Source organism: Oncorhynchus nerka, linkage group LG16 (genome assembly GCF_034236695.1).
Source record: "Oncorhynchus nerka isolate Pitt River linkage group LG16, Oner_Uvic_2.0, whole genome shotgun sequence".
Lineage (NCBI taxonomy): Eukaryota > Metazoa > Chordata > Actinopteri > Salmoniformes > Salmonidae > Oncorhynchus > Oncorhynchus nerka.
The window spans coordinates 47,843,559-47,856,943 of record NC_088411.1 but is presented as its reverse complement, the minus strand read 5'-3'; the positions used below and the strand labels follow the sequence as shown (position 1 = coordinate 47,856,943).

General features: G+C 46.8%; 1 protein-coding gene across 1 annotated transcript in view; it reads right to left on the bottom strand.

The window, feature by feature from the left end:
• Positions 1-13,385, bottom strand: part of LOC115125280 (CSC1-like protein 2) — a 142,998-nt gene that overhangs the window by 114,609 nt on the left and 15,004 nt on the right. The window contains exon 2 of the mRNA XM_065002708.1: positions 1,536-1,826. Within this exon, the coding sequence (XP_064858780.1) occupies positions 1,536-1,772 (237 nt within the window). The 5' untranslated portion in view covers positions 1,773-1,826. The remainder of the gene's footprint in view (positions 1-1,535; positions 1,827-13,385) is intronic.

Here is a 13,385-nt window from a genome sequence, read left to right as displayed (position 1 = left end):
GAGAGGGGGTAGGAGCCTCACCATACATTAGGCTGGCTGCCTTCCCAATGTACAGAGAGAGGGGGGGTAGGAGCCTCACCATACATTAGGCTGGCTGCCTTCCCAATGTACAGAGAGAGGGGGGTAGGAGCCTCACCATACATTAGGCTGGCTGCCTTCCCAATGTACAGAGAGAGGGGGTAGGAGCCTCACCATACATTAGGCTGGCTGCCTTCCCAATGTACAGAGAGAGGGGGTAGGAGCCTCACCATACATTAGGCTGGCTGCCTTCCCAATGTACAGAGAGGGGGGGGGTAGGAGCCTCACCATACATTAGGCTGGCTGCCTTCCCAATGTACAGAGAGGGGGGGGGGTAGGAGCCTCACCATACATTAGGCTGGCTGCCTCCCAATGTACAGAGAGAGGGGGGGGGGGGTAGGAGCCTCACCATACATTAGGCTGGCTGCCTTCCCAATGTACAGAGAGGGGGGGGGTAGGAGCCTCACCATACATTAGGCTGGCTGCCTTCCCAATGTACAGAGTCTATATGAAGGAAACCATCAGATCTAACCAATCACAGCTCCGTCTATATGAAGGAAACCGTCAGATCTAACCAATCACAGCTCCGTCTATATGAAGGAACACATCTAGACATGTCACAACATCAGCTGTACAACCCTGACTCTCGGTGTGTGTGTGTGTGGTTTGCGTGTGTGTGGTATGTGTGTGTGGTATGCGTGTGTGGTTTGTGTGTGTGGTATGTGTGTGTGGTATGTGTGTGTGGTTTGTGTGTGGTTTGTGTGTGTGGTTTGTGTGTGTGGTATGTGTGTGTGGTATGTGTGTGTGGTTTGTGTGTGTGGTATGTGTGTGTGGTATGTGTGTGTGGTTTGTGTGTGTGGTTTGTGTGTGTGGTATGTGTGTGTGGTATGTGTGTGTGGTATGTGTGTGTGGTTTGTGTGTGTGGTATGCGTGTGTGGTATGCGTGTGTGGTATGTGTGTGTGGTATGCGTGTGTGGTATGCGTGTGTGGTTTGTGTGTGTGGTATGTGTGTGTGGTATGTGTGTGTGGTTTGTGTGTGTGGTTTGTGTGTGTGGTTTGTGTGTGGTATGTGTGTGGTTTGTGTGTGTGGTTTGTGTGTGTGGTATGTGTGTGTGGTATGTGTGTGTGGTTTGTGTGTGTGGTATGTGTGTGTGGTATGCGTGTGTGGTATGCGTGTGTGGTATGTGTGTGTGGTATGTGTGTGTGTGTGGTATGTGTGGTATGTGTGTGTGGTGTGTGTGGTATGTGGTGTGTGTGTGTGGTGTGTGTGTGTGTGGTATGTGTGTGTGTGGTATGTGTGTGTGGTGTGTGTGTGTGTGGTGTGTGTGTGTGTGGTATGTGTGTGTGTGGTATGTGTGTGTGTGGTATGTGTGTGTGTGGTATGTGTGTGTGTGTGTGTGTGTGTGTGTGTGGGGGGGGCTGAAGAAACCTATCTGATGTATCACGTGAAAAATAAAGTTGTATTATACTGTATACTCATCTCTGTTTGACCTTTGAACTCTTGCGTTTTGACTCACCAGGAAGCACATGAAGTCGAGTGCGAGGACGGTGGGCACCCCTCCGAAGGGCAGGCCCTGGAGCACGGTGGATCGGATACGGGCGGTGTAGCAGTAGTCCCTGGAGGGCTCACCCCCACCGGAGGAGTTGCTCTGCTGGGTGGGGCAGTTACCAAGGACCCCTCCGGGACACATGGCCCCATGGACCCCCCCTTGGGCCCCCCACATCGCCACACCCACCATCAGCAGTATAGACATGCTGAGGCTTCAGTTAAGATTCAGCTCTGAACTCACTGCAGCATCTCTACCACCCTGGAGGAGAGAAGAGCAGGGAATTTAGGCAATTCAGAGGTAGGTGATTATATTTGTCCAATTTCACACCTGTACAGGTGTGCCTGTTTATAATTGGGCGCCTCTGCTAAGGAGGGTATCAGAAATACCGGTTATAAAACGGTTGGGTGTTATCTAGACTTCCATACCGTGCCTGTGTCATCCAGGGACAATTATTTTTTATTACGTTTACTTAACAGAATGCTAACAAAATGCTAACAAGTACTAAGGAATTCCCATAGTAAATGCTAGGTAAATGCTAAGGAGCACATTATAATTCTGTATTATTACTAGGACATGAAAGTAACTCAAAACAAAGTTTGCAGCACGCAAAAAACAAACAAATATTAGGCAGCAGGGATCTGACAGGGGATTGTGTCTGCTGCTGTTACCAAGAAGCTAGATCTTGCAAAGCCACTTCGCTAACATTAGCAAAAACACAGCTAAAGAAAATGTAATTAGCCACAACTTAGATAGTTAACTTAATAGTTAAGATATATAACTGTCAAACATGAGTGATTTTCATACTTGGCCACCTCACTAAAGTTGCGCCGCAGGAATAACTGACCTCAAGAAGCTCCCATTTTACCCGTTGTGCTCCTATGTAAATAAACAGACGTGATTGGCTCCTATGTAAATAAACAGACGTGATTGGCTCCTATGTAAATAAACAGACGTGATTGGCTCCTATGTAAATAAACAGACGTGATTGGCTCTATGTAAATAAACAGACGTGATTGGCTCCTATGTAAATAAACAGACGTGATTGGCTCTATGTAAATAAACAGACGTGATTGGCTCTATGTAAATAAACAGACGTGATTGGCTCCTATGTAAATAAACAGACGTGATTGGCTCCTATGTAAATAAACAGACGTGATTGGCTCCTATGTAAATAAACAGACGTGATTGGCTCCTATGTAAATAAACAGACGTGATTGGCTCTATGTAAATAAACAGACGTGATTGGCTCTATGTAAATAAACAGACGTGATTGGCTCTATGTAAATAAACAGACGTGAATGGCTCTATGTAATAGATGTCTGAAAACATCTCCTCTCAGAAACAGTCTGAAAACATCTCCTCTCAGAAACAGTCTGAAAACATCTCCTCTCAGAAACAGTCTGAAAACATCTCCTCTCAGAAACAGTCTGAAAACATCTCCTCTCAGAAACAGTCTGAAAACATCTCCTCTCAGAAACAGTCTGAAAACATCTCCTCTCAGAAACAGTCTGAAAACATCTCCTCTCAGAAACAGTCTGAAAACATCTCCTCTCAGAAACAGTCTGAAAACATCTCCTCTCAGAAACAGTCTGAAAACATCTCCTCTCAGAAACAGTCTGAAAACATCTCCTCTCAGAAACAGTCTGAAAACATCTCTCAGAAACAGTTTGAAAACATCTCCTCTCAGAAACAGTTTGAAAACATCTCCTCTCAGAAACCGTCTGAAAACATCTCAGAAACAGTCTGAAAACATCTCAGAAACAGTCTGAAAACATCTCAGAAACAGTCTGAAAACATCTCAGAAACAGTCTGAAAACATCTCCTCTCAGAAACAGTCTGAAAACATCTCCTCTCAGAAACAGTCTGAAAACATCTCCTCTCAGAAACAGTCTGAAAACATCTCCTCTCAGAAACAGTCTGAAAACATCTCCTCTCAGAAACAGTTTGAAAACATCTCCTCTCAGAAACCGTCTGAAAACATCTCAGAAACAGTCTGAAAACATCTCAGAAACAGTCTGAAAACATCTCAGAAACAGTCTGAAAACATCTCCTCTCAGAAACAGTCTGAAAACATCTCCTCTCAGAAACAGTCTGAAAACATCTCCTCTCAGAAACAGTCTGAAAACATCTCTCAGAAACAGTTTGAAAACATCTCCTCTCAGAAACAGTCTCAGAAACCGTCTGAAAACATCTCCTCTCAGAAACAGTCTGAAAACATCTCCTCTCAGAAACCGTCTGAAACATCTCCTCTCAGAAACCGTCTGAAAACATCTCCTCTCAGAAAAGTCTGAAAACATCTCCTCTCAGAAACCAGTCTGAAAACATCTCCTCTCAGAAACAGTCTGAAAACATCTCCTCTCAGAAACAGTCTGAAAACATCTCCTCTCAGAAACAGTCTGAAAACATCTCCTCTCAGAAACAGTCTGAAAACATCTCCTCTCAGAAACAGTCTGAAAACATCTCCTCTCAGAAACAGTCTGAAAACATCTCCTCTCAGAAACAGTTTGAAAACATCTCCTCTCAGAAACAGTTTGAAAACATCTCCTCTCAGAAACCGTCTGAAAACATCTCAGAAACAGTCTGAAAACATCTCAGAAACAGTCTGAAAACATCTCAGAAACAGTCTGAAAACATCTCCTCTCAGAAACAGTCTGAAAACATCTCCTCTCAGAAACAGTCTGAAAACATCTCCTCTCAGAAACAGTCTGAAAACATCTCCTCTCAGAAACAGTCTGAAAACATCTCCTCTCAGAAACAGTTTGAAAACATCTCCTCTCAGAAACAGTCTGAAAACATCTCAGAAACAGTCTGAAAACATCTCAGAAACAGTCTGAAAACATCTCAGAAACAGTCTGAAAACATCTCCTCTCAGAAACAGTCTGAAAACATCTCCTCTCAGAAACAGTCTGAAAACATCTCCTCTCAGAAACAGTCTGAAAACATCTCCTCTCAGAAACAGTCTGAAAACATCTCTCAGAAACAGTTTGAAAACATCTCCTCTCAGAAACAGTTTGAAAACATCTCCTCTCAGAAACCGTCTGAAAACATCTCCTCTCAGAAACCGTCTGAAAACATCTCCTCTCAGAAACCGTCTGAAAACATCTCCTCTCAGAAACCGTCTGAAAACATCTCCTCTCAGAAACCGTCTGAAAACATCTCCTCTCAGAAACAGTCTGAAAACATCTCCTCTCAGAAACAGTCTGAAAACATCTCCTCTCAGAAACAGTCTGAAAACATCTCCTCTCAGAAACAGTCTGAAAACATCTCCTCTCAGAAACAGTCTGAAAACATCTCCTCTCAGAAACAGTCTGAAAACATCTCCTCTCAGAAACAGTCTGAAAACATCTCCTCTCAGAAACAGTGAAAACATCTCTCAGAAACAGTCTGAAAACATCTCCTCTCAGAAACAGTCTGAAAACATCTCCTCTCAGAAACAGTCTGAAAACATCTCCTCTCAGAAACAGTCTGAAAACATCTCCTCTCAGAAACAGTCTGAAAACATCTCCTCTCAGAAACAGTCTGAAAACATCTCCTCTCAGAAACAGTCTGAAAACATCTCCTCTCAGAAACAGTCTGAAAACATCTCCTCTCAGAAACCGTCTGAAAACATCTCTCAGAAACCGTCTGAAAACATCTCAGAAACAGTCTGAAAACATCTCAGAAACAGTCTGAAAACATCTCAGAAACAGTCTGAAAACATCTCAGAAACAGTCTGAAAAGGGACCAGAAATACAGAACAGAATCATGTTGAAGACGCCTCCAACTAACATCAACATCAACATTTAGTTTGGCAGTAATAACTTTTATTCTGTAAGTTTAAGAAACATTGTCTTGTCATTTCGTTACCAAAAACCCACACCTGTAAGATATTTTCAAAATGTCTCTCCCTCATGAGGAGGATAAAGACATTTCAGAAGTTTACTGATATCTACTTGGTTTAAGTGATTCAAATGTGTCATTCTGTTACCAAATCAGTAACAATGACTTCACCCCCATTTTATTTATTTTATTTTTACAATTGAGGGACAATAGAGTCCTGAGTACCAGGCCATTAGGACCTGATGGAGGGACAATAGAGCCCTGAGTACCAGGCCATTAGGACCTGATGGAGGGACAATAGAGCCCTGAGTACCAGGCCATTAGGACCTGATGGAGGGACAATAGAGCCCTGAGTACCAGGCCATTAGGACCTGATGGAGGGACAATAGAGCCCTGAGTACCAGGCCATTAGGACCTGATGGAGGGACAATAGAACCCTGAGTACCAGGCCATTAAGACCTGATGGAGGGACAATAGAGCCCTGAGTACCAGGCCATTAGGACCTGATGGAGGGACAATAGAGCCCTGAGTACCAGGCCATTAAGACCTGATGGAGGGACAATAGAGCCCTGAGTACCAGGCCATTAGGACCTGATGGAGGGACGTTTGCTAGTTGGATACTACCAGGGTACTACCAACACATGTCCAGGGTGCATAAAATGAGATTACCGTAAATCTTAATGTGGTCATGACTCATGACTGCAGAAGTGGCGGTAATACGGTCATCTCAACAGCCCGACATGTATCCATTAATGCCAGATATTGTTTTCAACTACTCTTAACAGAGGACACAACTGTTGTAACATAATGAATACTAAACTAAAAACATGAATAATCTAATCTGGTACAGAACACGATGAACTAAAATGTTACTGTGTCCTGTTATTAAAGTCAGATGTTATTACTATATTAATAGCATGGTTATGATATCTACGTCACGCTTCTCATCTGAACAGTCAGATCGGGTCGTCTCAAAACAAAAGCCTTTGTATTAACGTTGGGGGAAGGGGTCAAAAAGACGAGAGAGAGTAGCTGAACTGGTCTGAACTAGTGCACTACGTTACCCATAGGGCTCTGCTCTAAAGTAGTGCACTACGTTACCCATAGGGCTCTGCTCTAAAGTAGTGCACTACGTTACCCATAGGGCTCTGGTCTGAACTAGTGCACTACGTTACCCATAGGGCTCTGGTCTAAAGTAGTGCACTACGTTACCCATAGGCCCCTGGTCAAAACTAGTGCACTACGTTACCCATAGGGCTCTGCTCTAAGGTAGTGCACTACGTTACCCATAGGGCTCTGGTCAAAACTAGTGCACTACGTTACCCATAGGGCTCTGGTCAAAACTAGTGCACTACGTTACCCATAGGGCTCTGGTCTAAAGTAGTGCACTACGTTACCCATAGGCCCCTGGTCAAAACTAGTGCACTACGTTACCCATAGGGCTCTGGTCTAAAGTAGTGCACTACGTTACCCATAGGGCTCTGCTCTAAAGTAGTGCACTACGTTACCCATAGGGCTCTGGTCTGAACTAGTGCACTACGTTACCCATAGGGCTCTGGTCTAAAGTAGTGCACTACGTTACCCATAGGCCCCTGGTCAAAACTAGTGCACTACGTTACCCATAGGGCTCTGCTCTAAGGTAGTGCACTACGTTACCCATAGGGCTCTGGTCAAAACTAGTGCACTACGTTACCCATAGGGCTCTGGTCAAAACTAGTGCACTACATTACCCATAGGGCTCTGGTCTAAAGTAGTGCACTACGTTACCCATAGGCCCCTGGTCAAAACTAGTGCACTACGTTACCCATAGGGCTCTGGTCTAAAGTAGTGCACTACGTTACCCATAGGCCCCTGGTCAAAACTAGTGCACTACGTTACCCATAGGCCCCTGGTCAAAACTAGTGCACTACGTTACCCATAGGGCTCTGCACTAAAGTAGTGCACTACGTTACCCATAGGGCTCTGCTCTAAACTAGTGCACTACGTTACCCATAGGGCTCTGGTCAAAACTAGCTATATAGAGAATAGGGTGCCATTTGGGACCCAGTCTCGTCTCCTCTCCGGGTTGAGACTGTGGTGTCTCGTCTCCTCTCCGGGTTGAGACTGTGGTGTCTCCTCTCCTCTCCGGGTTGAGACTGTGGTGTCTCGTCTCCTCTCCGGGTTGAGACTGTGGTGTCTCGTCTCCTCTCCGGGTTGAGACTGTGGTGTCTCGTCTCCTCTCCGGGTTGAGACTGTGGTGTCTCGTCTCCTCTCCGGGTTGAGACTGTGGTGTCTCGTCTCCTCTCCGGGTTGAGACTGTGGTGTCTCGTCTCCTCTCCGGGTTGAGACTGTGGTGTCTCGTCTCCTCTCCGGGTTGAGACTGTGGTGTCTCGTCTCCTCTCCGGGTTGAGACTGTGGTGTCTCGTCTCCTCTCCTGGTTGAGACTGTGGTGTCTCGTCTCCTCTCCTGGTTGAGACTGTGAGGTCTCGTCTCCTCTCCTGGTTGAGACTGTGGTGTCTCGTCTCCTCTCCTGGTTGAGACTGTGGTGTCTCGTCTCCTCTCCTGGTTGAGACTGTGGTGTCTCGTCTCCTCTCCTGGTTGAGACTGTGGTGTCTCGTCTCCTCTCCTGGTTGAGACTGTGGTGTCTCGTCTCCTCTCCTGGTTGAGACTGTGGTGTCTCGTCTCCTCTCCTGGTTGAGACTGTGGTGTCTCGTCTCCTCTCCTGGTTGAGACTGTGGTGTCTCGTCTCCTCTCCTGGTTGAGACTGTGGTGTCTCGTCTCCTCTCCTGGTTGAGACTGTGGTGTCTCGTCTCCTCTCCTGGTTGAGACTGTGGTGTCTCGTCTCCTCTCCTGGTTGAGACTGTGGTGTCTCGTCTCCTCTCCTGGTTGAGACTGTGGTGTCTCGTCTCCTCTCCTGGTTGAGACTGTGGTGTCTCGTCTCCTCTCCTGGTTGAGACTGTGGTGTCTCGTCTCCTCTCCTGGTTGAGACTGTGGTGTCTCATCTCCTCTCCTGGTTGAGACTGTGGTGTCTCATCTCCTCTCCTGGTTGAGACTGTGGTGTCTCATCTCCTCTCCTGGTTGAGACTGTGGTGTCTCATCTCCTCTCCGGTTTGAGACTGTGGTGTCTCATCTCCTCTCCTGGTTGAGACTGTGGTGTCTCATCTCCTCTCCGGTTTGAGACTGTGGTGTCTCGTCTCCTCTCCTGGTTGCGACTGTGATGTCTCGTCTCCTCTCCTGGTTGAGACTGATGTCTCGTCTCCGGGTTGAGACTGTGGTGTCGTCTATACCCTCTATTAATCTATTGTTCTCTAGCAGCCTCCCTCTGTCCTCTGTCCCTCTCGCCATTCCTTGACCTTTCACCTCTCTCCCTCCCTCTCCGTTCCTTGCTCTCTCAACTCCCGGGCCACTCTCTCTTTCTCTGTCAGCGTGATGTCACAGCATTCCATGAGGGGTATTAATGGGTTAGTGTTGGGACAGATGAGCAGAACAGCGCTGGTAATGTGTGTGTGTGTGTGGGGGGGGGGTAATGTTGGTGTTAGTAGGTCGAAGGGCAAAGAGGCAGAGAAAAAAGATAAGTTTTTTTGCAGTACACACATCAGATTGCTTGTTAGCCTCTTAGCCCATTAGCCTAGTCTGAGAAACGCCTCTTAGACCACTGCCTAGTCTGAGAAACGCCTCTTAGCCCATTAGCCTAGTCTGAGAAACGCCCCTTAGCCCATTAGCCTAGTCTGAGAAACGCCTCTTAGCCCATTAGCCTAGTCTGAGAAACGCCTCTTAGCCCATTAGCCTAGTCTGAGAAACGCCTCTTAGCCCATTAGCCTAGTCTTAGAAACGCCTCTTAGCCCATTAGCCTAGTCTGAGAAACGCCTCTTAGCCCATTAGCCTAGTCTGAGAAACGCCTCTTAGCCCATTAGCCTAGTCTGAGAAACGCCTCTTAGCCCATTAGCCTAGTCTGAGAAACGCCTCTTAGCCCATTAGCCTAGTCAGAGAAAGGCCTTTTAGCCCATTAGCCTAGTCTGAGAAAGGCCTTTTAACCCATTAGCCTAGTCTGAGAAACGCCTCTTAGCCCATTAGCCTAGTCTGAGAAACGCCTCTTAGCCCATTAGCCTAGTCTGAGAAACGCATCTTAGCCCATTAGCCTAGTCTGAGAAACGCATCTTAGCCCATTAGCCTAGTCTGAGAAACGCCTCTTAGCCCATTAGCCTAGTCTGAGAAACGCCTCTTAGCCCATTAGCCTAGTCTGAGAAACGCCTCTTAGCCCATTAGCCTAGTCTGAGAAACGCCTCTTAGCCCATTAGCCTAGTCTGAGAAACGCCTCTTAGCCCATTAGCCTAGTCTGAGAAACGCCTCTTAGCCCATTAGCCTAGTCTGAGAAACGCCTCTTAGCCCAGTAGCCTAGTCTGAGAAACGCCTCTTAGCCCAGTAGCCTAGTCTGAGAAACGCCTCTTAGCCCATTAGCCTAGTCTGAGAAACGCCTCTTAGCCCATTAGCCTAGTCTGAGAAACGCCTCTTAGCCCAGTAGCCTAGTCTGAGAAACGCCTCTTAGCCCAGTAGCCTAGTCTGAGAAACGCCTCTTAGCCCATTAGCCTAGTCTGAGAAACGCCTCTTAGCCCAGTAGCCTAGTCTGAGAAACGCCTCTTAGCCCAGTAGCCTAGTCTGAGAAACGCCTCTTAGCCCATTAGCCTAGTCTGAGAAACGCCTCTTAGCCCAGTAGCCTAGTCTGAGAAAGGCCTCTTAGCCCATTAGCCTAGTCTGAGAAACGCCTCTTAGCCCAGTAGCCTAGTCTGAGAAACGCCTCTTAGCCCAGTAGCCTAGTCTGAGAAACGCCTCTTAGCCCATTAACCTAGTCTGAGAAACGCCTCTTAGCCCATTAACCTAGTCTGAGAAACGCCTAGCCTTAGCCCATTAACCTAGTCAGAGAAACGCCTCAGCCCTTAGCCCATTAACCTAGTCTGAGAAACGCCTCTTAGCCCATTAACCTAGTCTGAGAAACGCCTCTTAGCCCATTAGCCTAGTCTGAGAAACGCCTCTTAGCCCATTAGCCTAGTCTGAGAAACGCCTCTTAGCCCATTAGCCTAGTCTGAGAAACGCCTCTTAGCCCATTAGCCTAGTCTGAGAAACGCCTCTTAGCCCATTAGCCTAGTCTGAGAAACGCCTCTTAGCCCATTAGCCTAGTCTGAGAAACGCCTCTTAGCCCATTAGCCTAGTCTGAGAAACGCCTCTTAGCCCATTAGCCTAGTCAGAGAAACGCCTCTTAGCCCATTAGCCTAGTAGCCCAGAGAAACGCCTCTTAGCCCATTAGCCTAGTCACGAGCCCATTAAAGTCGAAACCTCTTAGCCCATTAGCCTAGTCAGAGAAACGCCTCTTAGCCCATTAGCCTAGTCTGAGAAACGCCTCTTAGCCCATTAGCCTAGTCTGAGAAACGCCTCTTAGCCCATTAGCCTAGTCTGAGAAACGCCTCTTAGCCCATTAGCCTAGTCTGAGAAACGCCTCTTAGCCCATTAGCCTAGTCTGAGAAACGCCTCTTAGCCCATTAGCCTAGTCTGAGAAACGCCTCTTAGCCCATTAGCCTTGTCTAGCCCATTAGAAACGCCTCTTAGCCCATTAGCCTAGTCTGAGAGAAACGCCTCTTAGCCCATTAGCCTAGTCTGAGAAACGCCTCTTAGCCCATTAGCCTAGTCTGAGAAACGCCTCTTAGCCCATTAGCCTAGTCTGAGAAACGCCTCTTAGCCCATTAGCCTAGTCTGAGAAACGCCTCTTAGCCCATTAGCCTAGTCTGAGAAACGCCTTTTAGCCTAGACTGAGAAACGCCTCGTAGCCTAGTTTGCGAAACACCTCTTAACCTAGTCTGAGAATAGCTTCCAAGCCAAACCACTGCTGGGGGCATTACCACAACTATCCCCTACGCCACCCCCAGGGGTTGTTCAACTTTTTATCCAGGGGACACAAGAAATTCTGTGTTTTTCTGGGATCCAAGCATATGAAATCGTGTGACATGTCTGGTGAGTATGCAGGCCATGGAAGAACTGGGACATGTTCAGCTTCCAGGAATTGTGTCCTTGCGACATGGGGCCGTGCATTATCATGGTGAACCATGAGGTGATGGTGGAGGATGAATGGCACTATCTCCGTGCATTCAAATTGCCATCGATGAAATGTATTTGTGTTCGTTGTCCGTAGCTTACGCCTGCCCATACCATAACCCCACCGTCACCATGGGGCACTCTGTTCCCAACGTTGACATCAGCAAACACCATACCATAACCCCCCCACCACCATACCATGACCCCCCCACCACCATACCATAACCCCCCACCACCATACCATGACCCCCCACCACCATACCATGACCCCCCACCACCATACCATAACCCCCACCACCATACCATAACCCCCCACCACCATACCATAACCCCCCACCACCATACCATAACCCCCACCACCATACCATAACGCCCCCACCATGGGGCCCTCTGTTCACAACGTTGACATCAGCAAACACCATACCATAACCCCCCACCACCATACCATAACCCCCCACCACCATACCATAACCCCCCCACCACCATGGGGCACTCTGTTCCCAACGTTGACATCAGCAACCCGCTAGCCCACACAACGCCATACACGTGGCCTAGTGGTTAGAGCAGGTAGCCTAGTGGTTAGAGCAGGTAGCCTAGTGGTTAGAGCAGGTAGCCTAGTGGTTAGAGACAGGTAGCCTAGTGGTTAGAGCATGTAGCCTAGTTAACCCACTGTTCCTAGGCTGTCATTGTAAATAAGAATGTCTTCTTAAGCCAAAATGACTGATATTATATCTCCTAAATATTTTGGTGCATTACGGTAATGACGAGCAGGTTTCTGAGATTAGAATGTACGGTAATGAGTGTTGCATAATTTTCAATTTGGTTGGAGTCATTAACTCGTTTTTCAACCACTCTACAGATTTATTGTTAACAAACTATAGTTTTGGGAAGGCGGTTAGGACATCTACTTTGTGCATGACACAAGTCATTTTTCCAACAATTGTTTGCAGACAGATTATTTAACTTATATTTCACTGTATCACAATTCCAGTGGGTCAGAAGTTTACATACACTAAGTTGACTGTGCCTTTAAACAGCTTGGAACAAGCTGTAGCACTGCAGCACTGTAGCACTGCAACACTGTAACACTGCAACACTAACACTGTAGCACTAACACTGTAGCACTGGAACACTGGAACACTGTAACACTAACACTGGAACACTGGAACACTAACACTGCAGCACTGCAACACTAACACTGTAACACTGTAGCACTGCAACACTGCACTGTAACACTGTGACACTAACACTGTAACACTGTAACACTAACACTGGAACACTAACACTGCAGCACTGTAGCACTGTATCACTGTAACACTGTAGCACTGTAGCACTGTAACACTGCAACACTAACTCTAACACTAACACTGGAACACTGGAACACTAACACTGCAACACTGTATCACTGTAACACTGCAACACTGCAACACTGCAGCACTGTAACACTAACACTGTAACACTGTAGCACTGTAACACTGGAACACTGCAACACTGTAACACTAACACTGTAACACTAACACTGTAACACTGCAACACTGTAACACTAACACTGTAACACTGTAGCACTGTAACACTAACACTGGAACACTGGAAAACTAACACTGCAACACTGTAGCACTGTATCACTGTAGCACTGTATCACTGTAACACTGTAACACTGTAACACTGTAGCACTGTAACACTGTAACACTGTAACACTGCAGCACTGTAACACTAACACTGTAACACTGCAACACTGTAACACTGTAACACTGTAACACTGTAGCACTGTAACACTGTAGCACTGTAACACTGTAGCACTGTAACACTAACACTAACACTGTAACACTGCAACACTGTAACACTGTAACACTAACACTGTAACACTAACACTGTAACACTGTAACACTGTAACACTAACACTGTAACACTGTAGCACTGTAACACTGTAGCACT